Source organism: Brassica napus, chromosome C7 (genome assembly GCF_020379485.1).
Source record: "Brassica napus cultivar Da-Ae chromosome C7, Da-Ae, whole genome shotgun sequence".
Classification (NCBI taxonomy): Eukaryota; Viridiplantae; Streptophyta; class Magnoliopsida; order Brassicales; family Brassicaceae; genus Brassica; species Brassica napus.
The window spans coordinates 26,036,617-26,059,640 of NC_063450.1; the positions used below are offsets into that span (position 1 = coordinate 26,036,617).

Consider the following 23,024-nt stretch of genomic DNA (forward strand, 5'->3'; position numbering starts at 1 on the left):
AACCAGTAGAGCTGACTCATCCCGTCCACATATAGTATTTCAATTATGGAAATGTTTGAAATGTTTAACAATTAATAGAGCAATGGCGTGCCATTGTAATTAATTTCAAAAAAATAAGGGCAAAATTCTATTAGGGATTCTGCTTTAATAGTATATATTTTGACAATTTTTTTTTTTTAGTAAACTGCTTTAAAAAAAACAATCTTAGTAGTAATAATTAGATAGTTTTCTGAGATCATCGAACAAAGTTACTTTATATATCTTGGACGACTTATCATGTTTATTTGACTGTTAATGGAGTAATGATTTTCCATGTAGACGATCTAACTTATCAGATGCTGTATTTTTACTAATACGATCTAAATGTTGAATGCATACATTTTTTATGTGTTATGTTATGTTTCTATGTAGACATATATTTGCTTTATAGTCCTAATGTGTAATACATTATGCAAAAGTAAATTCTTTGTCCCTAAATGATTAGGTCTTCGGAAAATAAATTCTACACATATGTAGATAGACATATTCGGGCCTCGGATGTCTCAATGCACATGACGCACAGACGCAGATATTTCTACAATAGCCATGTGCGATATATAAACACATGGCTTCGACCGGGTGATTGTGGTCGAGTGGTAAGAAGACGGAACTGAGACGCCAACACGTTTCAGGTTCGATCCACCTGCTGCGCGAAACTAAGTCACAATTATCCTGGTCACCTAACACGGATATGGGCCTATGCTTTAGGGTCCATTTGAATACCCGGAGAGAAGGTCTATCCGTGGGCTGCACTTCCCCTCGAGGATTAGTCAAAAAAAAAAAAAAAAACACATGGCCTCGCTTATAAAATGGCAGACTCCGTGCCTAGCTTAATCACAATCTTGTCTTTGGCATTAGAAGAGATAGAAATGGGATCTCATGTCGTTTGTAACGTGCAAAAACCACACGTAGTTTGCATCCCTTACCCAGCTCAAGGCCACATCAACCCGATGCTGAAAGTGGCTAAACTCCTCCACGCAAAAGGCTTTCATGTCAGCTTTGTCAACACCATCTACAACCACAAACGCCTACTCCGTTCCCGTGGTCCCAACGCCCTCGGCGGACTTCCTTCGTTTCAGTTCGAGGTCATACCTGACGGTCTACCGGAGACTGAGGTGGATGCCACGCAGGACATCCCTTCCCTTTCTGAGTCCACCATGAAGAACTGTCTAACTCCTTTCAAGGAACTTCTTCGGCAGATCAACGCCAGAGATGATGTTCCTCCGCTCAGTTGTATTGTATCGGACGGCGCGATGAGCTTTACACTTGATGCTGCCGAGGAGCACGGTCTCCCGGAGGTTCTTTTCTGGACCCCGAGTGCATCTGGCGTCATGGCTTATTTACACTTTTATATGTTCATCGAGAAAGGTTTATTTCCTTTTAAAGGTACGTCTTCTTACATTGATTATTAATTTATTAGTCGTTATTATATTAAATTTTAGGTAGAAAAACTTCAAATTGCTAGTGGTGATCCACGAGTGCTGTTTCTTCTCACCTAAAGGATTTCGACTCTGAAGTGGATTAAATGGCTCGTAGATGGGACCGAGCAAAAAAAAACATCTAGTTGCTTATATTTTCTGTTGATATTTTTACTAGAGTTAACTCTAGTTAGGTCAGATTTCGTATTACAAATAGTTTCTTAACATGAAAACCATAAAAATACAGAATCTAATGAGACAGAACTTGTAATTAACTTTTAACCAAAATTAACTACCAATAGCTTTTTATTTTTATATAAAAAGTGTATAAATGATTTTTAACTCTTTTTCGTTTTAGCGGCAAAGTCTTTCCGTATAGAGTTTTATTTTATTGGTTGTTCTATTTCGGTCTGGTTATCCATGTCACCTTAAGTTTAAGTAATAGAATAATCTTTTTTGTCCTTTTTTTTCCTTTTTTTGCATCCGGAAAAAATTGACGATAATGGCCTTTAAGAAGGGAGGTTTTTAGCAGTAGAAATTTGATAACAACAAAAATATGATGTGCAGTTAGGCCAACATCACTTTCTAAGTCACTTTATTTTTCAGTAACGACACACTGTCAACTAAAATTCATCAAAATTTGTATGCTAATTTTGTTCGTTTTTAACGTAGTCTGTGGCATTTAAGAGATTAAATAGTTAAATAAAGTATGATGAATTTTGCAGATGAGAGTTGTTTGACGAAAGAACACTTGGACACATCTATAGATTGGATACCATCGATGAATAATCTGAAACTAAAAGACATCCCTACCTTTGTTCGTACCACTAACCCCAACGACATAATGGTCAACTTCGTTGTCCGCGAGACAGACCGATCCAAACGCGCCTCTGCCATCATTCTCAACACGTTCGATGACCTTGATCATGACATCATCCAAGCTATGCAGTCCATTTTACCACCGGTTTATTCAATAGGACCGCTTCACCTCTTAGTGAACCGGGAGATTGAAGAAGGCAGTGAGACTGAAAGGCTAGGATCGAATCTTTGGAGAGAAGAGACGGAGTGTTTGGATTGGCTCGATACTAAGGCACAAAACAGCGTCGTTTACGTTAACTTTGGGAGCATAACGGTAATGACGGCGAAGCAGCTCGTGGAGTTCGCTTGGGGGTTGGCAGCATCAAGAAAAGAGTTTTTATGGGTGATCCGACCAGACTTAGTAGCTGGAGAGAAGGCGGTGATTCCTACACAGTTTTTAACAGAGACAGAAGGTCGAAGGATGTTGTTGAGTTGGTGTCCTCAGGAGAAAGTCCTGTCTCATCCGGCGGTAGGAGGATTTTTAACACATAACGGATGGAACTCGACGTTAGAGAGTATATCTGCTGGAGTTCCGATGGTGTGTTGGCCGTTTTTTGCGGAGCAGCAAACGAACGCGAAGTTCTGTTGCGACGAGTGGGGAGTGGGGATGGAGGTAGGCGAGGATGTGAAAAGAGAGGAGGTTGAGGCGGTGGTGAGAGAGCTGATGGATGGCGAAAAGGGGAAGAACTTACGAGAGAAGGCGGAGGAGTGGCGGCGTTTGGCGGAGAAAGCGACAGAGCATCCGTGTGGTTCGTCGGTCGTGAATTTTAAGACGGTTGTTGATAAGTTTTTTTTAGGGGAAAACTAGGGCCTATAAGTAGGCTACGAGTAATTAGAACATAAGATGATCCTAAAAGTGTTATTATATGATCATCAATAACTTATTGTTTCTGTTCCTGTCATCGTGTGTTATATTTTATAGGTAATAAAAGAAATCCACGCCTTACGCGGAATCAACATTATATATAAAAATTATTTTATGTATTAAATATTTTTACATATTATGAAATAATAAATATATATTAAATAATTAAAAACCAGTAACTATTAAATATATAATTAAATTGGTGCGAACATATAAATCGATTTTATTAATCCAAAAAATATTTTTTTATATTTTATAGGATATGTTATTAAATTTAAATGATACTAACATAGATAATATATTTTAATATATTTTTAATATTAATGTCTACTCTTTTTTTATTTCTACTCATATAGTTTTTTTAATCATTTGTATCTTTTATAGAAAAAAATTTAAATTACTGATAACAAAATTTTCATTGTGGGATTAATAGTTTTATTAATTTATAATTAAAAAAAATAAGTTGTCAATGATCGTTCAAAACTTTTATCAAAAAAATTGTTCAAAGTAAATTTTGAAACTAAAATATTGTATTTTATATGGTTTATAGTTTAATTTAAAACGATATATATATATATATATATATTAATCTTAATAATTAATTAAATTAGACTTTTTACTTATATAATTTGTGTAATCATTTGTATTTTTTCATAACAAAAATTTTAAACCATGGATCATAAAATTTGAATGTGAGATTTTTAACAGTTTTAATAATTTATAGCCGTTTGTAAAAATTCAAAATATAACATATACATAAAAATATAAATTTTTATTATATGGTTATTGTGGTTGTTTAATTTATTTAATAGTTTAAAATTAAACAAATATGATAGAAGATACACTAATTTTTATCAAATCTTTATTATTCAAAATCATTAATTGCCATATATACTTTAGCCACATTAGGCAATTCCGTAAATTTTATTTAAGGAAATAATAAAATACATTAATGATGAATTTATTGTTAGTTTAATAAAAAGCTTATTATATAATTAGATGGACCAACATATTTCTCTAATGATTCTAAGAATCATTCTAGTGATAAGATGTGACTACAAAAAGAAGTTGTAATGTTTTTCAAATAATATATAGGGGATTATAACAAACATTGAGGATTGTTTTTTTAACACAGTACCATGACAGTTTTATTAGAACCTAAGATAAATAATTACACATTCATGAATATACATTAGCATGCTAAGAGGATTTCTAATACCTTTAAAATGATATAATATTTTTATGAGTTATAGAGATTTTCTTTTTAAATTATATTTATCAATATCAATGTTCTAAAATTTGCTAAGCGGTTACTAGGCGCTCTATAGAGGACTAGCGACCATGCGGATTATTTGGAGCCTAGTCGAGGCCTAGGCGTTAGCAAATTATTGATTTACTAGATGATAATTCGCGCGCATGCGCGGAATGAGTTTTTATAATAATATTTATTTATTAAATGGTTTTAACATTTTGAAACACTACAATTTTTATCGATTATAAAATGACGAATACAAATGTTGTTCTTTTAAATATATCATAGTTATTGAATATTTAAAGTATTACATCTCATTTTAATTATTTTTAAGACTTCATATGCACAAAAGAAAATTAAGTTTTGTGGTTGACACAAATCACAAAAACCAAATAGGCAACATCAATTGTATAATAACGAAAGGGGATTATGTTTTTTGCTCTCGATTTATTTACTATTGACTCTACATAAGTGATTTCATTTTATAACAATCGACCAAGTTCGATACATTCCACAATTCACTTTAAGCCCGCTATGTTTTAACCATAATACGCGGCATGAAAGGAAAAATTCTTATCATATACCTCTATAAAATTAGATCAATTTGCTCTATATACACGGTGGGAACCAATATTAAGAGAATGCTTTTATGCTCTTTAAACCTCAGATCTCTGTAGCAATTTGTTTATGGTTTCCCTATAATGCCCTTCTCTCCACTCCACATGCTAAGAAACTACTGACACAGAAATCCCACGAGATATGGACCCAGAAATATGTTCATCTTAGGTTTGCGAGTAGGATGATTGTAACCACAAGATTTTCTATTTCTTAAATAATTTTTTATCATCTTTCTAATCTATATCTTTCCATTATCGTCGATGCTCACCATCTCCTTCAGTCTTCTCTTAAATTCTTCACCAACATGAAATCAACCGATTTGTTTCTCCTTATGTAAGTTTTATAAGTTTATTTAGTTGTTAAATGATATACATTAATTTTTTTTTCATATTCTTTCTTACATACATGAAGGTTGCCATGCGATTTAAGAATTGGTTAATAATAAGACATGAGCTCATACTAGAGTATATAATAATATATTAATGATGCCTAACATGTTTACTTAGAGGTTAATGATATACTTTACGTAGAATTACATAAAGGACAATAATAATGTTAGCAGCTATTCAAAATAGATAGAGTTTACTCTGGATATTATACTATATCAAAAAACCAATATCTCATGGTTAAAGAATGCCTGTTAAGATGTAATATTTATAATAATCTACAAAAATATTGTTAGATGTTATATGAAAACATAATGGTATCCCAACCGTCTTAAATATTAACATATGATGTAACTTCGATAATAACATTGTTAGAAAAATAAAAATAGTATTGGACGCTAATAATGAAAATCATGTAATTTGTTGGTTCGGTAAAGTCATCTCAATATATTTATGTCTACTATAATGTTAGATATCATTAAAATGGCTTTGGGTTGATTGTAAGGGCTAACAAAAAAAGATAAATGATGTTTGGAATGTTAGACTACCTCTTCAATATATTTACTCCTAATTAGGACCTTGTAATGTTAGCAAATATTCAAATAGTTAGAGTCTATATGATATTATTTTGTAACATCTTACTAACTATTTCTCAATTAGCCGGACTAAGTTTATAACATCTACCAAACCATGTAAATCAAGTAACGGTACGAAATTTGTAGCAACTAACTAGACATTTATTAGTCAATGATAACATGTTTATAGAAGCTAAAAAAATATGTATCAGTTAAAAATAAATGTGCATCTAATAAAAAGTAAAATATAACGTCTAAGTATGTTCTGAGTGGTTAATTCATATGTTATCTTTCATGAATCTCAAACGACAAATTCTGACCATAACTAGCACAATGGAAATGTATTGTTCGATGAAGTAATTGGGCAATAGTTCACAAACTCGTTCGAGATGGCAAATCCCTTATCCGAGATGGATCAATACCTTGATGCAGAATCTTTAAAGATGTATTTGAGGCCAAAACGCTTCATTTATTGTTCACAAACTCGTCTGAGACAGTGAGTCAATCAATCGAGTCAGATCAAGATCTCAACCCGGAATCGCTAGAGAACTCACAGTGAGTTGGCTGAGGATTGGCAAAGCTTGTAATCGATGCTTGCATGGTACTTGAGGATGAACGAGAGAAATAGCCATGGCGTAAACGTTAACGCTTTCTTGATCTACTCTTCGGACTCTCCCATGTCAATGCTGGAACAACGTCAATATTAGATATGGTTGTTATTCTGCCAAGTTGTCTTAGCCATCATCATCACAAAATTCATTATCTTAGGCAAATTTCTGTGTATTTTTTAATAATTTCTAGATTTCTAAAAATCAGGAACAAAATAAAAGGAGAAGTGAGTTTGGAAAGTGAGAGAAGAGAAGAAGACAGATTAAGTTCAATAAAAAAGAAAGAAGAAGAAGAGAGATGCTTTGTATTCGTGGAAGTACTCACAACAAATCTTAGCCATATCATGTAGGTTCATAGGTCAGTGGGGGTAATATGGGATTATAAGAAATCAAATAGTGTTTCGAATAGTGAAGTGGTAGTTAGTTAACTTCGATTTTTTTAGGTATAGGAAACCTAATTTCTTGTAAAATTATGGTTTTGTTCCCGTTTTTGTTTCATTTATATGAGTTAAGTTTCTTTTTTAACTTCTTCTATGAATTTGGTGAATTACATAAGTGTCAATTTTTAAAAATACACATCTGTCAAAATTAGTTTCACTCCAGATACATATCTAAGAATCAAAATTTTGAAAAAAAAAATGAACGAAAACTATATTAACAGGTTAGTGTTCAAATTTAATATATCAAGCTGTTATAAAATATATTGCAAACTCGAAATATAAATGCCTGTCTAGTATATATTCATCAGCTCGGTCCAAAAATCATCTAATTCAATAACAACAAAACAAATTACTTATTTCACCAGTTTGGGTAATATCTGAATCTGAACGGGTACTATCTGAACCCGAATGGATATTTATATTTATAGTTTACTTCTCTCATTTTATTCAAAATATTTATATTAATGATGTTTATTGCTCAAAATGAGATAATATACATATAATTATGGACAAAATCATTTGCTACTCACTTAAAATACATATCAAGGTCTTGTTTCTTGCATTAACAAAAGTTGCATCTAAAATTTTTAAAATAACAATTAAATTAGTGTATTTCTAACCTATTAATAGTTTAATGCTTTAAAATTTAGAAAACCAGTTAAGTTAAAATATATTTTAAATACAAAAAACTTAAACAATGAAAAATTTATTTATTTTTTCTTCAAAATTTAAATATCTGAACCCAACCCAAAATATCTAAACCCGAACATAAAATACTCGAACCCGACTCGAAATGTAGAAATACCCAAGTGGGTTCTATACCTTTATATTCAAATATCCGATACGAACCCGAACGTGTATCCGAACGCCCACCCCTACGATATATGATCATTTGTATCTTGCTTGAACAAAAAAAATTAAACCATTGATCACAAAATTTTTAATGTGAGACTTTTACCATTTATAGTAACTTATAGTCATTTTTAAAAATTCAAAATATAACATATAAGAAAAAATCTAATTTTTTTAATTATATGATTAATGTCATTGTTTAATTTTTTGAATAGTATAAACTTAAACAAAAAAAAGAGGTTAGAAAAATTCTTATCAAATATGTATGATTCATAATCATTAATTGTCATATATATGTTAATCATATTAGGTAATTTCGTACCTTTTATTTAATAAAAGAAAAAATATTCTTTTGTACACTACTAATTAATTTGATAGTTAGTTTAATAAAAAGCATAGTATATGTTTATATGGACCAATTTATTTTTCTAACAATTTTAAGAATCATTCTCTTGATGACACGTGATTACAAAAATAAGTTGTAATGCTCCAGAATTAATATATAATGGATTTTATTTATATTATAAATTTATATGACATATTTTAGTTTTTAAGTTCAATTATAAAAATATTATGAAGAATTATGAAAGTTAGATATGCAAAACATAAGAAATTAGACAAATTTGTCCAATTCCATCAAAATTAGACAACATAAGATTCGAGTATTTAGGATATGAAAAAAACATGACATACTCAATTCCATCAAATTTAGTTGATATTTGTCATATATATATCTAAAATTTTACAAAATAACTTAAATGAAACTATTAATAATTAAAATAAAACATTTTTTAACTCTAAATTTTATATTTTAAAGCTTCATATTACTTAAAAAGATGTTACAAAATAATAACAAATGTTGTTAACAAAAGATATTTCAGCTAAATCATAAAATAATGTATATAAAATAGAACACAAAACATCATAGTTTTAGATATACATATTTTTAAGTTGGGTACAAATCGGTTCTTATCGGGTCGGGTCTATTCGAGTAGGTTCTTTTCGGGTCTGGGTCTGTTCGGGTCGGTTCTTTTCGGGTCTGGGTCTGTTCGGGTCAGTTCCTTTCGGTTCCGGTTCTTTCGGGTAAAAGAAATTTAGACTCAAAAAGTACTTGTAAATTTTTGGTCCGGTTCCGGATCGGGTATTTTTGGGTCATTTCCGGTTCGGGTTTTCGCGTCCAGGTTAAAATGCCCAGGTCTGAGACGAAGGAGTGGCTTCCAATCGAATTTATTACATACTTCCGGCCAAAAGTATCTAATTACCCTGGTAGCATGGTGGTTTAGTGGAGATGGACATAAGTAGTTGGTCCTGTGTTCGATACTTTAATCTACTCAATTATAATTTTTTTCAGTCTATAATAAAGTCAAAATAAGTAAACAAAAAAAGGAAAGGAAATTTCAGTTATACCTAAACTAACAGTTCTGAAGAGTTGCTATTTCAAGAACTCTACGTTCTTAGAAGCAGGCTAGAGTTCTGAAGAATCGCTATTTCAAGAACTCTACGTTCTTAGAAGCAGGGATAGGTTCGCGTCCCTCCTACGTGTGGAGGAGTATTCTCCATGGTCGGGAAGCACTCAAGCTAGACCTCCTTAGGAAGATAGGTAGTGGAGAACAAACGAATGTGTGGTCGTCTAATTGGCTACTCACGGACTCTACTCGTCCTCCAATGTACCGCCAAGATAGCATTGTTGACCTGACCCTCAAAGTTAGTGACCTCCTTGTACCTAATTTAGATCAATGGGATGTCCAAAAAGTGTATGATGCTTTTACACTAGAGGACGCAGCATACATTCTGACGATTAAACCAAAACGCATTGAGCCAGACTCGGATGTCTGGGGCTTCACTAAGAACGGCTGTTACACCACACAAAGTGTGTATCGTATGTTGGCTAACCTCCATGAACGTAACTCCCCGAGCTATAGACCTCTTCCTCCGGTTGAAAAGCAGCTGTGGAAGAATCTCTGGAAGCTGAAAACGTCTCCGAAGATACGTCACTTCCTTTGGCGTGCTATGTCTGGAGCCCTAGTAGTTGCAGAAAAGCTCCAATCCTGTGGTTTATGTTCTGACGTGGTGTGCAAGGCTTGTGGGCAAGCTCCTGAAACGATCTGCCATGTTCCCTATACGTGTCCGACAGCTACTGAAGTCTGGAGATCGGCTCATATTCAACCTCCTCCTGCTAGTTTCTCTCAAAATTCAGTATTCTTGAATCTACATTTCCTTGTTGCCTGCACGAAGAGGACACAATCACAACAGAGCAACATAAGGGTTTTTCCCTGGATTATGTGGAACTTGTGGAAAAATATGAATGCCCTAGTCTTTGAACGTTGTAGAATTACGGCTGCCTCGTGTGTTTCCAAGTTCTTGGAGGAGTCAGATATCTGGTACGCTGTGAATGAGGATCATCAGAAAGAAAATCTTCCGCTAGAGCCTACTGCACCTCTTCATGATAGGTGGAAGGCGCCTCCTTTACGTTACATTAAGTGTAATGTTGGTACAGCCTGGAATGAGTCAAGTATGATGTGTGGAGCAAGCTGGATTAAAAGAGATGCTCAAGGCGTCCCCCTCCACCATAGCCGACGAGCCTTTCCCTCTCATGTTTCTAAAAGGGAGGCTGACCTCCAAGCCTTACACTGGGCCATTGAAGCAATGGATAATATGAAGCAGAGGAATGTGATCTTTGAGACTTCCTCAGTTGAAGTTAGAGATGTACTACTTAACGTATGTCACTTCCCGGAGCTTAAGTGCCTAACTGACCACCTCCCTCGCCTCCTACAAGGTCTGGGCGACTGGTTTCTCAATCATCTGTTATCAAGTAAGAACAAGGTAGCATTTGCAATTGCAGAGAGTGTCATCAATCATCACCTATCGCAGTCATATGTTGCGTTGGGAGGTCCTAGATGGCTAGCGCAGACGGTTCAAATGGAGTTACGATCGGTGTAACCAGTGCGAGCTCTATCTCTGTCGTTTTGCTTTGATCGCTCATTGCTCTGTTCTTATTAGAAGAGCCTCTGTTGTGCTCTTTTTGTTTCTGTTTTCCGGTACCTACTGGTACTGGGTTTTTTTCTACAAACTAGGGGTTTCTCCCCCTCTATTTCTTTGTCCTTTTGGACCTATAATCAAATGAACTTTAAAAAAAATTGTTCTCATCTCCTTATTACTTGAATCGTGGTCTGTTCTAATTCTGAAATTTTGAACTGAACTGTGGTTTCTTCTTCTTCTTTATTAAATCGTTGTAATTTCGTACTTATATAACAGCATTTTTTTTTGTTATGTCTTTTAACTTGTCACCTCCTTGGTTATGTACAGCTAAATATATAAACTGGTTACCTCCACAGATTTCTCTGCTCATGATTATTTATATGTGTTTATTCATAGCATAATCACTAATGATTTTTCATTTATTGCAGAAACATGTCTTCGAAAAAAATTAGAAAAGACATGGGAGGTGCTGAAAAAGCAAGAAAAAGAAAAGAGAAGAAGCATTAACAAAATCTCAAACCAATTTATGTTAAGGTACGTTAAAAATCCGAAACTCTTAAAAGAAACTCTAACTTAGTGGGTCTTAGAAGATGAGACAAGAAAAAACATAGAGGCTGGTTATATAAACATTGATGAACATGAACACCATGAAACTGTATAAACCAGCCTCTTATTTTTTCTTCGCTTGTAACCACCAGAATGTCAGTAGCGGCTCTGACTATAACTCTTTGCATTCAAACACCATTTATTCCAATGAAGAATACCTCTAACATATTTACGATAAAGAACATCAAAGTATTTCAGAGGAAACGGGAAACTATCAACAAAACATCTTCACCTCTAGAATTTCTTGTTTAGTCATATTGTTTTAAGTGCAATTCTGTTTGTTTATTTGGTAGTCACTGGCGACTGTTATTAGTGTTTGGTTGTTGGTCGCATGCAGCAATTAACAATCGCTTATTCATTGCTGCACAAGAAGTCGAAGTTTGCATTTGATAGAGGATAGGGGAGTAGGAAAGATCGTTTGGGATCGGAACCAGCCCCATATGTTAGGTGAAGCCCATCTTCTCTTAAAATTCTGGCTCAAAATGACAAAAGTTTTTAAAATACCTTTCTAAGAGTACTTTTGATCATCATATTCATAACCATGGTTGAAGGAAAATTTAAATAGCCAAGAAAAACAGGTAAACTAGTATTTATTTAGTTTTAGGTTATTAACAAAATACTAAGTTATAAATCGTGATTATACATGTGTATATATAAAGTACTGGGATCCGATTGGTTTATAGATTTAATTCTTGTCTTTTTTGATAAAATCAATTGCTATTAGTATGATCAAAATTATATTAAAACTCTATTATTAGTTTTTATCAATCTTATTAATAGTAATTTTCTTGAAATTGTTTGGGGAATAACTTTTTAAATTTGTATCTATAATTTAACATGGATTTCCATAAAAAAATTTAATTTGATATAACTTATTTTTTATACAAGGAAGGAGCATTTTTGTATAATTTATATTTAACATTTTCATTTAGTGATGTAAGTAAATTTATCACTTAAATTTTTATACTATTAAAATAAAACACTGTTTCAGCAGCATTGACATTGAGTTTACGTGAGATATTACGAGAAATGTGTTGTGAACAAACGCGAATTAACTCGAAAAAAGCAAAGGAGAGCAAAAATGTATTGAGGCAAATACCCGTTTAGGGTTCTTATTATTATTATGTGAATCAATAATTTTACAAACCTTTAGAACCGTATTTATAACAGCCTCAAAACCCGATTTCTATTTCCCTATAGGAATACATATATAGTTATCTAGAAAAAATAAATTTTCATGAACCGGAAAGACACCGCCCTTATGTCAATCTTGATAATGAGTTTATCTTCTTTGCACTTATGACGCCCGCATTCGGAACCAACAAATACTAGGCTTTTATTGGTGCACAGAGATTTAAGACACCTCAACATGGAGCAAAATGCCACTGCATTTTTGTAGCTTGTTAATCAGTTCATTAAAGATATTTTTGAAATATAAATTACACATATTAAATGACAGGTAACAGATACTCAAAATTACTATTAATTTAAGTTTTTCTTGATTCCATTTCTCTTTGACTTTAATATGTACTTTTTTATTTTTATTAATTTAATTCTAACTAAAATATAACCATGATTTTAATTAAAAACGAGCATTATAATACATATGTTTAAAAGCACTATAATACAAATTTTTACCAATATGACTCAAGTTAAAAAATAAAATTATCCAATTTTAAAGACTGTTTAAAACTATGTACATAAATTATATAAAAATTGAATATATAAAAATTATGTATAATATTATAATTTATTAAATGGTACTTTTGTCAATAAAACTTAATTTTGCGTTTTGAAAACACGATAGTTCAGAAAATGACAACATAAGTATTACATCAGTTAAAACAATCAACTGTTTGGCATAACAAAATAAACTAATAAAACGTCACTTGCCTGAAAGACTTTCACAATTTTTTTTAACATAATATTATCATTTACATATATATAGTCTAATTAAATGATAGACAAGGAATATTTTAAAAAGTCAATTTATTCTAAAATCATGGAAAGATTATCAAAGTCAACTTGTAATAGTTTTTTTTGTAACTGGACTTGTAATAGTTATTCCGTTAGACAGAAGAAAAAAGAAATGACGAGATAGAGCCCTCTTTATTTTGACAGTCATGGTACTTTTTTATTTTTATTAATTTAATTCTAACTAAAATATAACCATGATTTTAACTAAAATATAACCATAATTCTAACTAAAATATGACGAGATAGAGCCCTCTTTATGTACTTTTTTATTTTTATTAATTTAATTCTAACTAAAATATAACCATGATTTTAATTAAAAACGAGCATTATAATACATATGTTTAAAAGCACTATAATACAAATTTTTACCAATATGACTCAAGTTAAAAAATAAAATTATCCAATTTTAAAGACTGTTTAAAACTATGTACATAAATTATATAAAAATTGAATATATAAAAATTATGTATAATATTATAATTTATTAAATGGTACTTTTGTCAATAAAACTTAATTTTGCGTTTTGAAAACACGATAGTTCAGAAAATGACAACATAAGTATTACATCAGTTAAAACAATCAACTGTTTGGCATAACAAAATAAACTAATAAAACGTCACTTGCCTGAAAGACTTTCACAATTTTTTTTAACATAATATTATCATTTACATATATATAGTCTAATTAAATGATAGACAAGGAATATTTTAAAAAGTCAATTTATTCTAAAATCATGGAAAGATTATCAAAGTCAACTTGTAATAGTTTTTTTTGTAACTGGACTTGTAATAGTTATTCCGTTAGACAGAAGAAAAAAGAAATGACGAGATAGAGCCCTCTTTATTTTGACAGTCATGGTAAGTCATACATGGATTTGGCTGAGAAAATAAACGAATCAGCTTTTTTCTCTGTTGGATGAAGAGAAAGAGAGCGTAAAAAATGTCAAAAGATTGTACAAGTTGGAGACGCAGTTGATCAAGAAGATGATGTCTACTCTCTGTTGTCCGTTGTTGTACTTTCAGTTGCATCCGTTACATCGAGTTCTCCTCCTCCAGACACTTGATGTGGTGCTTGTGATTCTGATGAAAACAAAACACCACAGTTTAGGACCAATTTAAATAATCAATCTACAATTCCTCATATAGAATTGGTTTTTTTGGTCGACCCTCTGCAAAAGAAGTTTGGATAATTGCTTAAATAGAGAGTGGATCACCCTTGTCCCTTGTGAGTTGTGACTAGATCTTGAGAATCAATGAAATAAAAAGAGTGGCAGAAATTTACATGCAAGACTATTGGTTTATGCATATTTGCATACACATACTCGTGTATATATAAACATGTATGACCCATGATGGACGGTAGACAGATATGAGGGAACAAAAAAAATAGACAGCACAGTTCACATGGATATGACGCAATTACATATCCCATGTGCCCAATCATTCACTCTCCTTTTTGTGACATTCCATTTAATCTTCCGTACTCTTATATATGCATGATCTCACTAGCAATTTCGTTTTTATGTCTCTACAATACGATTTAGTACTTAGGGGACTTGGATCATGGTTCGATGATGAATGCATTTTCACATTGGACATGCATGGTGATAAACAATGTCGTTTGAGCAAACAGAACACTGAACTACTTAATGACGTACCGGTCGAAGAAGATATTGGCTCTTGGGAAGAAGGGGCATTAGAGAAAGTAGTAGGAACCCCGAAATTGGATGGGTGGATTAGGTAAGAAGAAGCAGAAGTTAAGCGTTGTTGCTGTTGCTGCTGATGGTTAATATGATGAGCATAATGCTGATGAGAATATGGTCTAGGGCTTGGAGCTTGGAGGTAATAGTAAGGAGAAGGCATGATGTTGGAAGATGATGGTGATGTTTCTCCTCCGCCGTACATTTGCTGTTGGTAGTATTGTGCTTGTGCTTGTTGGAGTTGTGTGTTGTATAATGCCTGCATGTAATAATCCAGTCCCAAAATTATTATTTGCTAATATAAACGACACTCACATTCCAGATTTTATGATTTACTCTACACTTCTATAAAAATGTCATTAACGTACATATTTCCCTACACAACCATAACCAAAAATTTAATTTAGTTTCTAGATACCTAGTTCAGGGGATGAAGGCGAAACTTATTTATACGATAACAGACGATGGAAACAATATATAAGATGTATTTTATCATTGCATGTTTATTATTGTACATATATGTGTGTCATATGGAGAGATAAAGATAGAGAGAGAGAGACTGACTTGGTGGTACCCATATTCAGAATTGTAGGTGTACCTGAAAACAAAAATTTAATGACGCTAAACCAATTGGTATAAAGCACCAAAAGACCCCAACGATAAACAAAATTGAACTATTTCACCTTAACAAATTTAGTGCACAAAAGACTTGCATATACTTTACATACACATGACATATTTCACTATTATTGTTCTGTTGCGATGTAGGTCTGGCTGATCTACAATATAGTATGCTTTTTATTAGACAACTAGGTACTCTGCTATTAGCATTTATATTATGAATATGATATTTACAGGCTGACTCCAACTTGTTCAAATTGAAGCATTAAAATCATCTTCTGTCTTTTACCATTTCTATATCATTGGACCATTTCATTGTCTACGCAAAATTTATAAACTTCTTTACACCTTTTGGGTTTAAAATAAAGAAAATAAATCTATCGATTCTTATTTTTTCACATCATAAAAACATCACGTACCCGTAGGACGGATACATGAGCTGGGCAGTCGCAGCTTGTTGCAGCGAACCAGGCATTCCGGAATAGCCTGATTGTCCTCCTCCTTGATACCGACTAGGGCTTCCTCCTTGTCCTCTCCCTGTGCCATCAAAGAGTAATCATAATTATTTTACATTATTGAAAATGTAGCATTTTTCCCTTGTGAGCGTATCACAGAAATTTCTATTACAAAAATATGAAAATCTTATAAATTGTTTAGTATTATCATCAACCATTATAAATTATTATTTTAGCCAGAAATAATGAAATTACATTTTGAGAACATTATAGTATTATATTATTTACAATCGCATGAATATTTGTTTTCGAAAACTTAATCCAGCCAAAATGGATTAAAAAAAATAGACCGACGAGATAACGATTGACACATTCAACATATAAAATGAGTGCACGAACCTCGAGGCGTCGATGGTCGGGGCTGTCCAAAAGACGCAATATTACAATTTGCCTTTCTTCCATCGATCACAGGATTTGGATCGGCTACTGCCCTCGTCGCTGACTCTGGCTCTCGAAACGTGACCTAGACCACCAAGATGATGACGTCGCATGCTTTGAGAAACAATTATAATGGTTGAGAGATATAAAATAAACCAAAAAAAGGATGAACTTACGAAACCATAGCCTTTAGATTTGCCGGTGACCTTATCGGTGATGATGACTGCTTCGAGAATCTCACCGAACTGCTCAAAGTAACGACGCATTTCCTCGGTCGGAGTTTCCCATGCTAAGCCTCCGACGAACACTTTTGTGAAGGTCGTGTCTCCGAAGGGCGATCGGTAGTAGCTCGTATTAGAAGACATCTATTATACTATATGATATATAACTAACTGTTTTGATTGTTGATGATGGTTTGTGATGATATATACCAATAACAAAAAAATGAATAAATAAAGTTTAATGAATGAATATATGAAAATGGGGTCTGTCTAATAAAAACATCAGCCAAGAAATGAAAAAGAAGAAAAGGTTGTATATGAGGAAAAGTTAGCTTCTTTATTCAAATGCCAACGACTTTTACATTTTCTCTCTTTATTTTTTACAAATCTTTGAACGGTGCCGTATTGCGTCTCTGACCTTACACTTGCGAGGAGAAAGAGAGAGAATCGTGACTTGGTTAGTTTTTTTCTTTGGGGTTTTGTAACAAGAGTGACAAGACAAGCACTGAGTATGTCTTCGCTGTCTATAATTTTTTGCCAGGTTTTAACATTATCCTCTTCCACAACTTTTATTTCCACATCCATTAAAATTATCTTCTATGATGTCTTTTTAATTAATTAGATAAGACCAAGATTAACCTTTCTTAACTGAGGTTCTTAGATTCGGTTAATAGACGATTTTTAACTTTTTTTAGATTTTAACTAAAAAAGACTAAGAACCGTTTCTTAACTAAGAACCATCTCTTAACTAAGAACCGTTTCTTAACTAAGAGATATAAGAGTCGTCTCTTAGCCGAAAAATGTAAAAAAAAAGTGTCAAATCATGAGTTAAGAATCTCGGCTAAAAAACCGGTGTTAATTATACCCTAATGGTTTTGGTAGATAATACGTAACTTGAGAGATGATATAAAGTTTTACGAATCAAAAGCTCCAAGATTTTACTTCAAATGTAAAAGTCAACAATAAATATTACATCAAACTATTTTGCAGTTTTCAAAATTATATACATTTGAATGATTCTGCCTTATTAGCATATTATTTTGCGAGGTTACCATATAGTGTGTTAGAATACATGTTTAAGTCAAAATTCATATAACATACATTTAGATTATCTATGTTATATACAGACAAAATTCTATCAACGGATATTATACTAAAAGTCTACAATACTATTTTTAAATGAATTAACCGTTATAATACGATATCATCGTTCATAACCATGTTCCATGTTGGGTTGGTTGATCCCTAGTGTTGGGAGGAGGCAGCTGCCCCCACAAAAATGTGAAAAATTCTATTAACAGATATGATACTAAAAGTCTACAATACTATTTTTAAATGAATTAACCGTTATAATACGATATCATCGTTCATAACCATGTTCTATGTTGGGTTGGTTGATACCTTGTATTGGGAGGAGGCAGCTGCCCCCCACAAAAATGTGAAAATACATTTATTTGCATAAGAAACATCAAGTTTTTCGTAGCACAGTTGATTTCAATCTAGTGTTTGCACCTGCTAGACGACGGTTCAAATCACCTCTTGTGCATTTACTTGCCTTTTATTTATTTTATGCCCCAACTAATTTTTTTTTCTAGATTCGCCAGTGTTTGCATAACTCTATTCTCTTCCTTGGGTTGGTTCATTAATCCAATTTATTCATTTTCGTAGATAATATATACATATATATATATATATGATCAATCTAAAATTCTAATTGTCTTAATTAGAGTATCTCTAACCCAATTCCATATTTTATTTCAAAATAGAGTATTAAATAAAAATAAAATTATTATTTATAAATAAAATAATATTTTATTATTTGTTCATTATTTTAATATTCATTTTATTGTAAAATAAAATATGAAGTGGTGTTGGAGATATCTTTACACCTCGTTTGTAGAAAAAAAAAATGAAAACTCATATTCCATATTAGATCCATGTTAAGGACAACTCAAGCTTAGGGTTAAAAACAATTTGGAGAATTTCATAAGGTAATTATGTAAATCTCAAAAACATACCCCGAGATGTAAAACAAGTACTGTGTGTATCAAATTCTAAATAAGTACTCATGATGATTGTGCCGATAGGATTAGTTATAACATTTCATGATTAGTGGAAGTCTGTTGCTATATCCACCAAACCATAAGGGCAGTTCCAAAAGAGTTTTTTTGTTAAGTTTTTAAAACTAATATATATTAAAATAATGGAACGAAAGGAAAGAAGACGAGATAAAGTTCTAAAAAAAGAACCTGCAAGAACTCTGTAAAAACTCAACTGGCATATGTCACGTTTTCACTAGTTTTACATGTCTAAAGGAGAAAAAAAGTAATTGCAAAATTATATCATAATAGAATTAATATATTTAAGATGAGAAACGATGTCAAAAAAAAAAATTAAGATGAGAAACTGATTTTTAAATGTCAGCCGTTTAGAAACTGATGAAGTTAAACTGATGCAGAGATTTCTCATCTCTGGTTTTCGATATTTGCTAAATAACTTTTAAAATGTATATATTCCTTTTATACTAAAGCACAAGTCATCTAACAAATCAGAATTTGATATGTTAAAAATGTTTTAAGAAAAAAATTGATTAAAATAAATTTCTTATCAACCTCTAATTTTCAGTAATTTTATTCTATTTTTTTTCAAAATATCACATCTACGTTTATAGTTAAATGATCATGATTTCAAACTGTTTATTTTTCCTATATAAATTCTGATCTAATGATTTACTTTGTGCTTTCCTTTCCCTTATTTCTATCATCTCAATTATCCATTTTCATATCAACGGTTAGGGTTCATCATATTCTTTTTGCAGCAATTCAAAGCTTTTATTATTTATCACATGGATTAATATTTAGAAATCCATTATCGACAAGATTTTAGATCGATACAGTGGAATTATGGCAAGATACGGGTACATTGATTTTGAAGAGATTCTATTTTTGATTATTACAATATAACTTAGAAACTTTCTCAATCTAATGATTTACAGACTCTGGAAGCAATAGTTTTGAGAGATGTGAAGGCGCATAATCAAAAAAATTCTCGTGAAAAGTCCATGACTACACTCACACGCAGTGAATTTTCAGTCAGTCAAAGGGGACAAATGGAAGCATCAGGTTTTGGCATGGCAGAAAAGGTTTTACCTATTTTTTACTCCTTAGTATTTGTTGCTTAATTAATGTTTCTTTTGTTGAATCAATTACTTTTCAGTAATCACCACTTCAATTGAGTTTGACCATAAAACTATGACGGACGTATCATGGAGCTTTTTCTTTTCTAAATACAAAGGTGAATTTACTTTAAGTAGCTGGAATTTAATTAATTAGTACTGGATAATTCATTATAGCTCAGTAAAAATCAAAGAAATGTTGTAATTTTGATTTTATAAATTCAACAAACTATTAAAATAAAAATTATGAGTTAATTATGTTCAAATGTTTGCTTTATAAAAATATATGTTAGGTAAATTAACATAAAATGTCGATGATCTCTTATTGAATAATAAATATTTAAACTACAAACATGTATCATTTTATAATAATATGTTAATTTTTTACCACTTCTTTTTTTTGTTGAAATGTTAACCTTATAACAACAAAAAGGTTTGTACAAACTCATGATCCTAAACTAGGGGATCAGAAGAAGTAAGAACAATGGAAGGATTTCCGAGCACAAGAATGCTCTGCTTTTGTTTGGGAAAAAAGAAACATAAGTGACATGACAGAAGCCCAAGCTCTGATCCTCCTAGTCTTTGCGCTGATGCTGATGCAGTGATAAGGCAACACTGTCTTAGTATTCCATCTACTCAATCCTTCATTTGTAGCCCCATCTTGGCGTCCAACCTGCAGTGCAACAAGCCGGTTCTGCATTTCGCGATGAACAGTCCGAGCAATGTACAGCGCAGAGTGTGGAGAATGAAGATGACGCTGTCCATTTCTTTCACGCCAGTACCAATAAATGTCCATTTCTTTCACGCCAGCACCAATAAATTGAGCCTTGGAAAGTCATCTTTACTAGCTGTGCATCCAACTTAGAAAGTCTGTTGCTCCTGATACTTGAAACTGTCCTAGTCCAGTCAGGATTTATGCGACCTAACAGGAATGGGATTCATCAGTGTTGTCCAAATAGTATAGGTGAAAGGGCAGGCAAAGAAAAGGTGATCGCGAGTTTCATCCAGCTCTCCACACAATAAAAAAAATCTGCGTTTGACCCCACTATCTCATTCTATCTCCCGTGTCCAGTCTATTCCTACAAGCTAGCCAAGTGATGAACGCCTGACGAGGGAGAGCTTGAGGAAACCAAACGATTTTGAACCACTTTACTACAGCATGATTTGATCGAAGCTGCTCTCAGGTATCTTTCGATGCAAATTTCTCTTCATATTGTCCCTGCCTTTGCTTCCAGAGAGTACGATCACAGCCAGCCTCTGGTCTGGGAGGGGTAACACATTGAATTTTCTCGATGATCTCTTGCATAACTCGACCACGACACCTCCGAAGTTTCCAACCCTGAGCATCTGTAGCACCAGCTACTTTAGTTGTCCGACCAATTCCCAACATTTGAGTACACACTTCTCCTGAAACATGAATCAGTGGTTGGAAATCACACCATATATCAGTCCAGAAGTAAGTGCTAGCTCCATCCTTTAAGTCAATCTTGAAGAAAGTAGCCGCGACATCCCTCAACTTCAAAAGCTTTAACCACATCCAAGAGCCACATGTTGTTGTTGGTGAGATATCCGAAAAAGAAGATCCCCTGATGAGATACTGATAAACCCAAGATACCCAAAGAGAATTTTTCCTTGAAAGAATCATCCATATAAGCTTAAGTGAGAAAACCATTGATGTATCCCTCAGTTTCCGAATACCCAATCCTCCTTCCTTTTTAGGCACACAAATATCAGACCAAGCAACTTTAGCTTTGGAGGTAATGTTAAGAGAACCAGACCACAAAAACGCCGAGCACATTTGTTCTATACGATTCAAACAGCCATCGGGAAGTTTAAAAGCAGAGCACCAAAAGTTTGCAGTACTAGTGATCACTGACTTTATGAGCTGGAGTCTTCCTGCGTATGAAAGGTTCTTACTTGTCCAGGATAAGAAGCGAGAACGTATCTTATCTATAAGCGGCTCATACTCCAGACGCGACATCGTTTTGGTAGTCAAAGGTAAGCCCAAATAACGAACTGGCAGAGTTTCCAAAGGAATACCCAAGAGAGTAGCTCGTTCCAGCAGAGCAAGTGAGGTTGTCCCGGCCTTATACAGAGCGGACTTGCTCATGTTGATGGCTAATCCTGATTCGCTCTCGAACTCCTTGAGAACATCCACTGTGCCATCTAAAGACCGCTCTGATCCATCAATGAAGATAAATAAATCATCAGCAAAGCTTAGGTGGGTTAATTCAACCTCTTGACATTTTGGATGGTAACCAATTCTACCCATTCTAGCTGCTTTATTCAACCGGTGCGTCAACACATTAATGATAATGACAAAGAGAATTGGCGAGAGAGAACAGCCTTGTCTTAGCCCCCGAGAACTAGTGAAAAATCCCTCAAGCTCCCCATTAACATTCACCGAGAAAGCCGCAGTGGAGATACATCCCTTTATCCAACTTATAAAAATCTCTGGAAACCTCAGTGCCTTTAGAACATTGAGTAGGAAGTCCCAACGAACTGTATCAAAATCCTTAGTGATATCAACCTTGAGTGCTGCTCGAGGAGATATGGAGTCCTTGTGATAGTATTTCACAATCTTAGTAGCAAGTAGAACATTTTCCAGGAGTAAACGACCTTGGATAAAAGCGCTTTGATTCGGTTGGATAAGATCAGGGAGTAGTTTCTTCAGTCTCTGTGCAATGATTTTAGAGATGACCTTATACAATGTGTTACAGCACACAATAGGACGGTATTCACTTATTTTTAGTGTGTCAATCTTCTTTGGGATCAAAGCCAATACCGTAGCATTAACTCCATGAGGCATGAACCCAAACTGGAAAAAGGATTGCACAGCCACAACAAAATCACTCCCTATCACTTCCCAAGCTGCGACAAAAAATTCCTTTGTATATCCATCTGGCCCTGGTGTTTTCTCCAAAGGCATTGAGTGAAGTGTT

General features: G+C 33.2%; 2 protein-coding genes across 3 annotated transcripts; one reads left to right on the forward strand and one right to left on the reverse strand.

Annotated features, from left to right (window-relative positions):
- Nucleotides 1-833: 833 nt before the first annotated feature.
- Nucleotides 834-4,317, forward strand: LOC125589975 (UDP-glycosyltransferase 85A3-like). 2 transcript variants are annotated; one of them, XR_007326161.1, is made up of 3 exons: nucleotides 834-1,425; nucleotides 2,183-3,246; nucleotides 4,276-4,317. XR_007326161.1 is itself a non-coding variant. In XM_048762725.1 (2 exons), exons 1-2 carry the CDS (start codon nucleotides 849-851, stop codon nucleotides 3,121-3,123), a joined length of 1,518 nt encoding a protein of 505 aa, XP_048618682.1. In that variant the 5' UTR covers nucleotides 834-848; the 3' UTR covers nucleotides 3,124-3,268. The 2 variants fall into 2 exon arrangements, 1 of the variants encoding a protein (XP_048618682.1); XM_048762725.1 differs by lacking the exon at nucleotides 4,276-4,317 and having other exon boundaries at nucleotides 2,183-3,268.
- A 9,969-nt stretch (nucleotides 4,318-14,286) lies between these two features.
- Nucleotides 14,287-17,346, reverse strand: LOC106394854 (probable RNA-binding protein ARP1). Its single transcript, XM_048762726.1, has 6 exons — nucleotides 16,863-17,346; nucleotides 16,648-16,771; nucleotides 16,213-16,330; nucleotides 15,737-15,770; nucleotides 15,131-15,431; nucleotides 14,287-14,552 (listed from the first exon to the last, which is right to left on the reverse strand). Exons 1-6 carry the CDS (start codon nucleotides 17,049-17,051, stop codon nucleotides 14,464-14,466), a joined length of 855 nt encoding a protein of 284 aa, XP_048618683.1. The 5' UTR covers nucleotides 17,052-17,346; the 3' UTR covers nucleotides 14,287-14,463.
- Nucleotides 17,347-23,024: the final 5,678 nt, after the last annotated feature.

What these genes read in the sequence shown, in the direction of transcription:
- LOC106394854 (XM_048762726.1), bottom strand. Translation starts at nt 17,051, where the DNA reads ATGTCTTCTAATACGAGCTACTACCGATCGCCCTTCGGAGACACGACC. An exon ending in CCGACCATCGACGCCTCGAG is followed by an intron (nt 16,331 to 16,647) that starts GTTCGTGCACTC and finishes TTGATGGCACAG; the next exon opens with GGAGAGGACAAGGAGGAAGC. An exon ending in CTGAATATGGGTACCACCAA is followed by an intron (nt 15,432 to 15,736) that starts GTCAGTCTCTCT and finishes TATTACATGCAG; the next exon opens with GCATTATACAACACACAACT.
- LOC125589975 (XM_048762725.1), top strand. Translation starts at nt 849, where the DNA reads ATGGCAGACTCCGTGCCTAGCTTAATCACAATCTTGTCTTTGGCATTA. An exon ending in AGGTTTATTTCCTTTTAAAG is followed by an intron (nt 1,426 to 2,182) that starts GTACGTCTTCTT and finishes TGAATTTTGCAG; the next exon opens with ATGAGAGTTGTTTGACGAAA.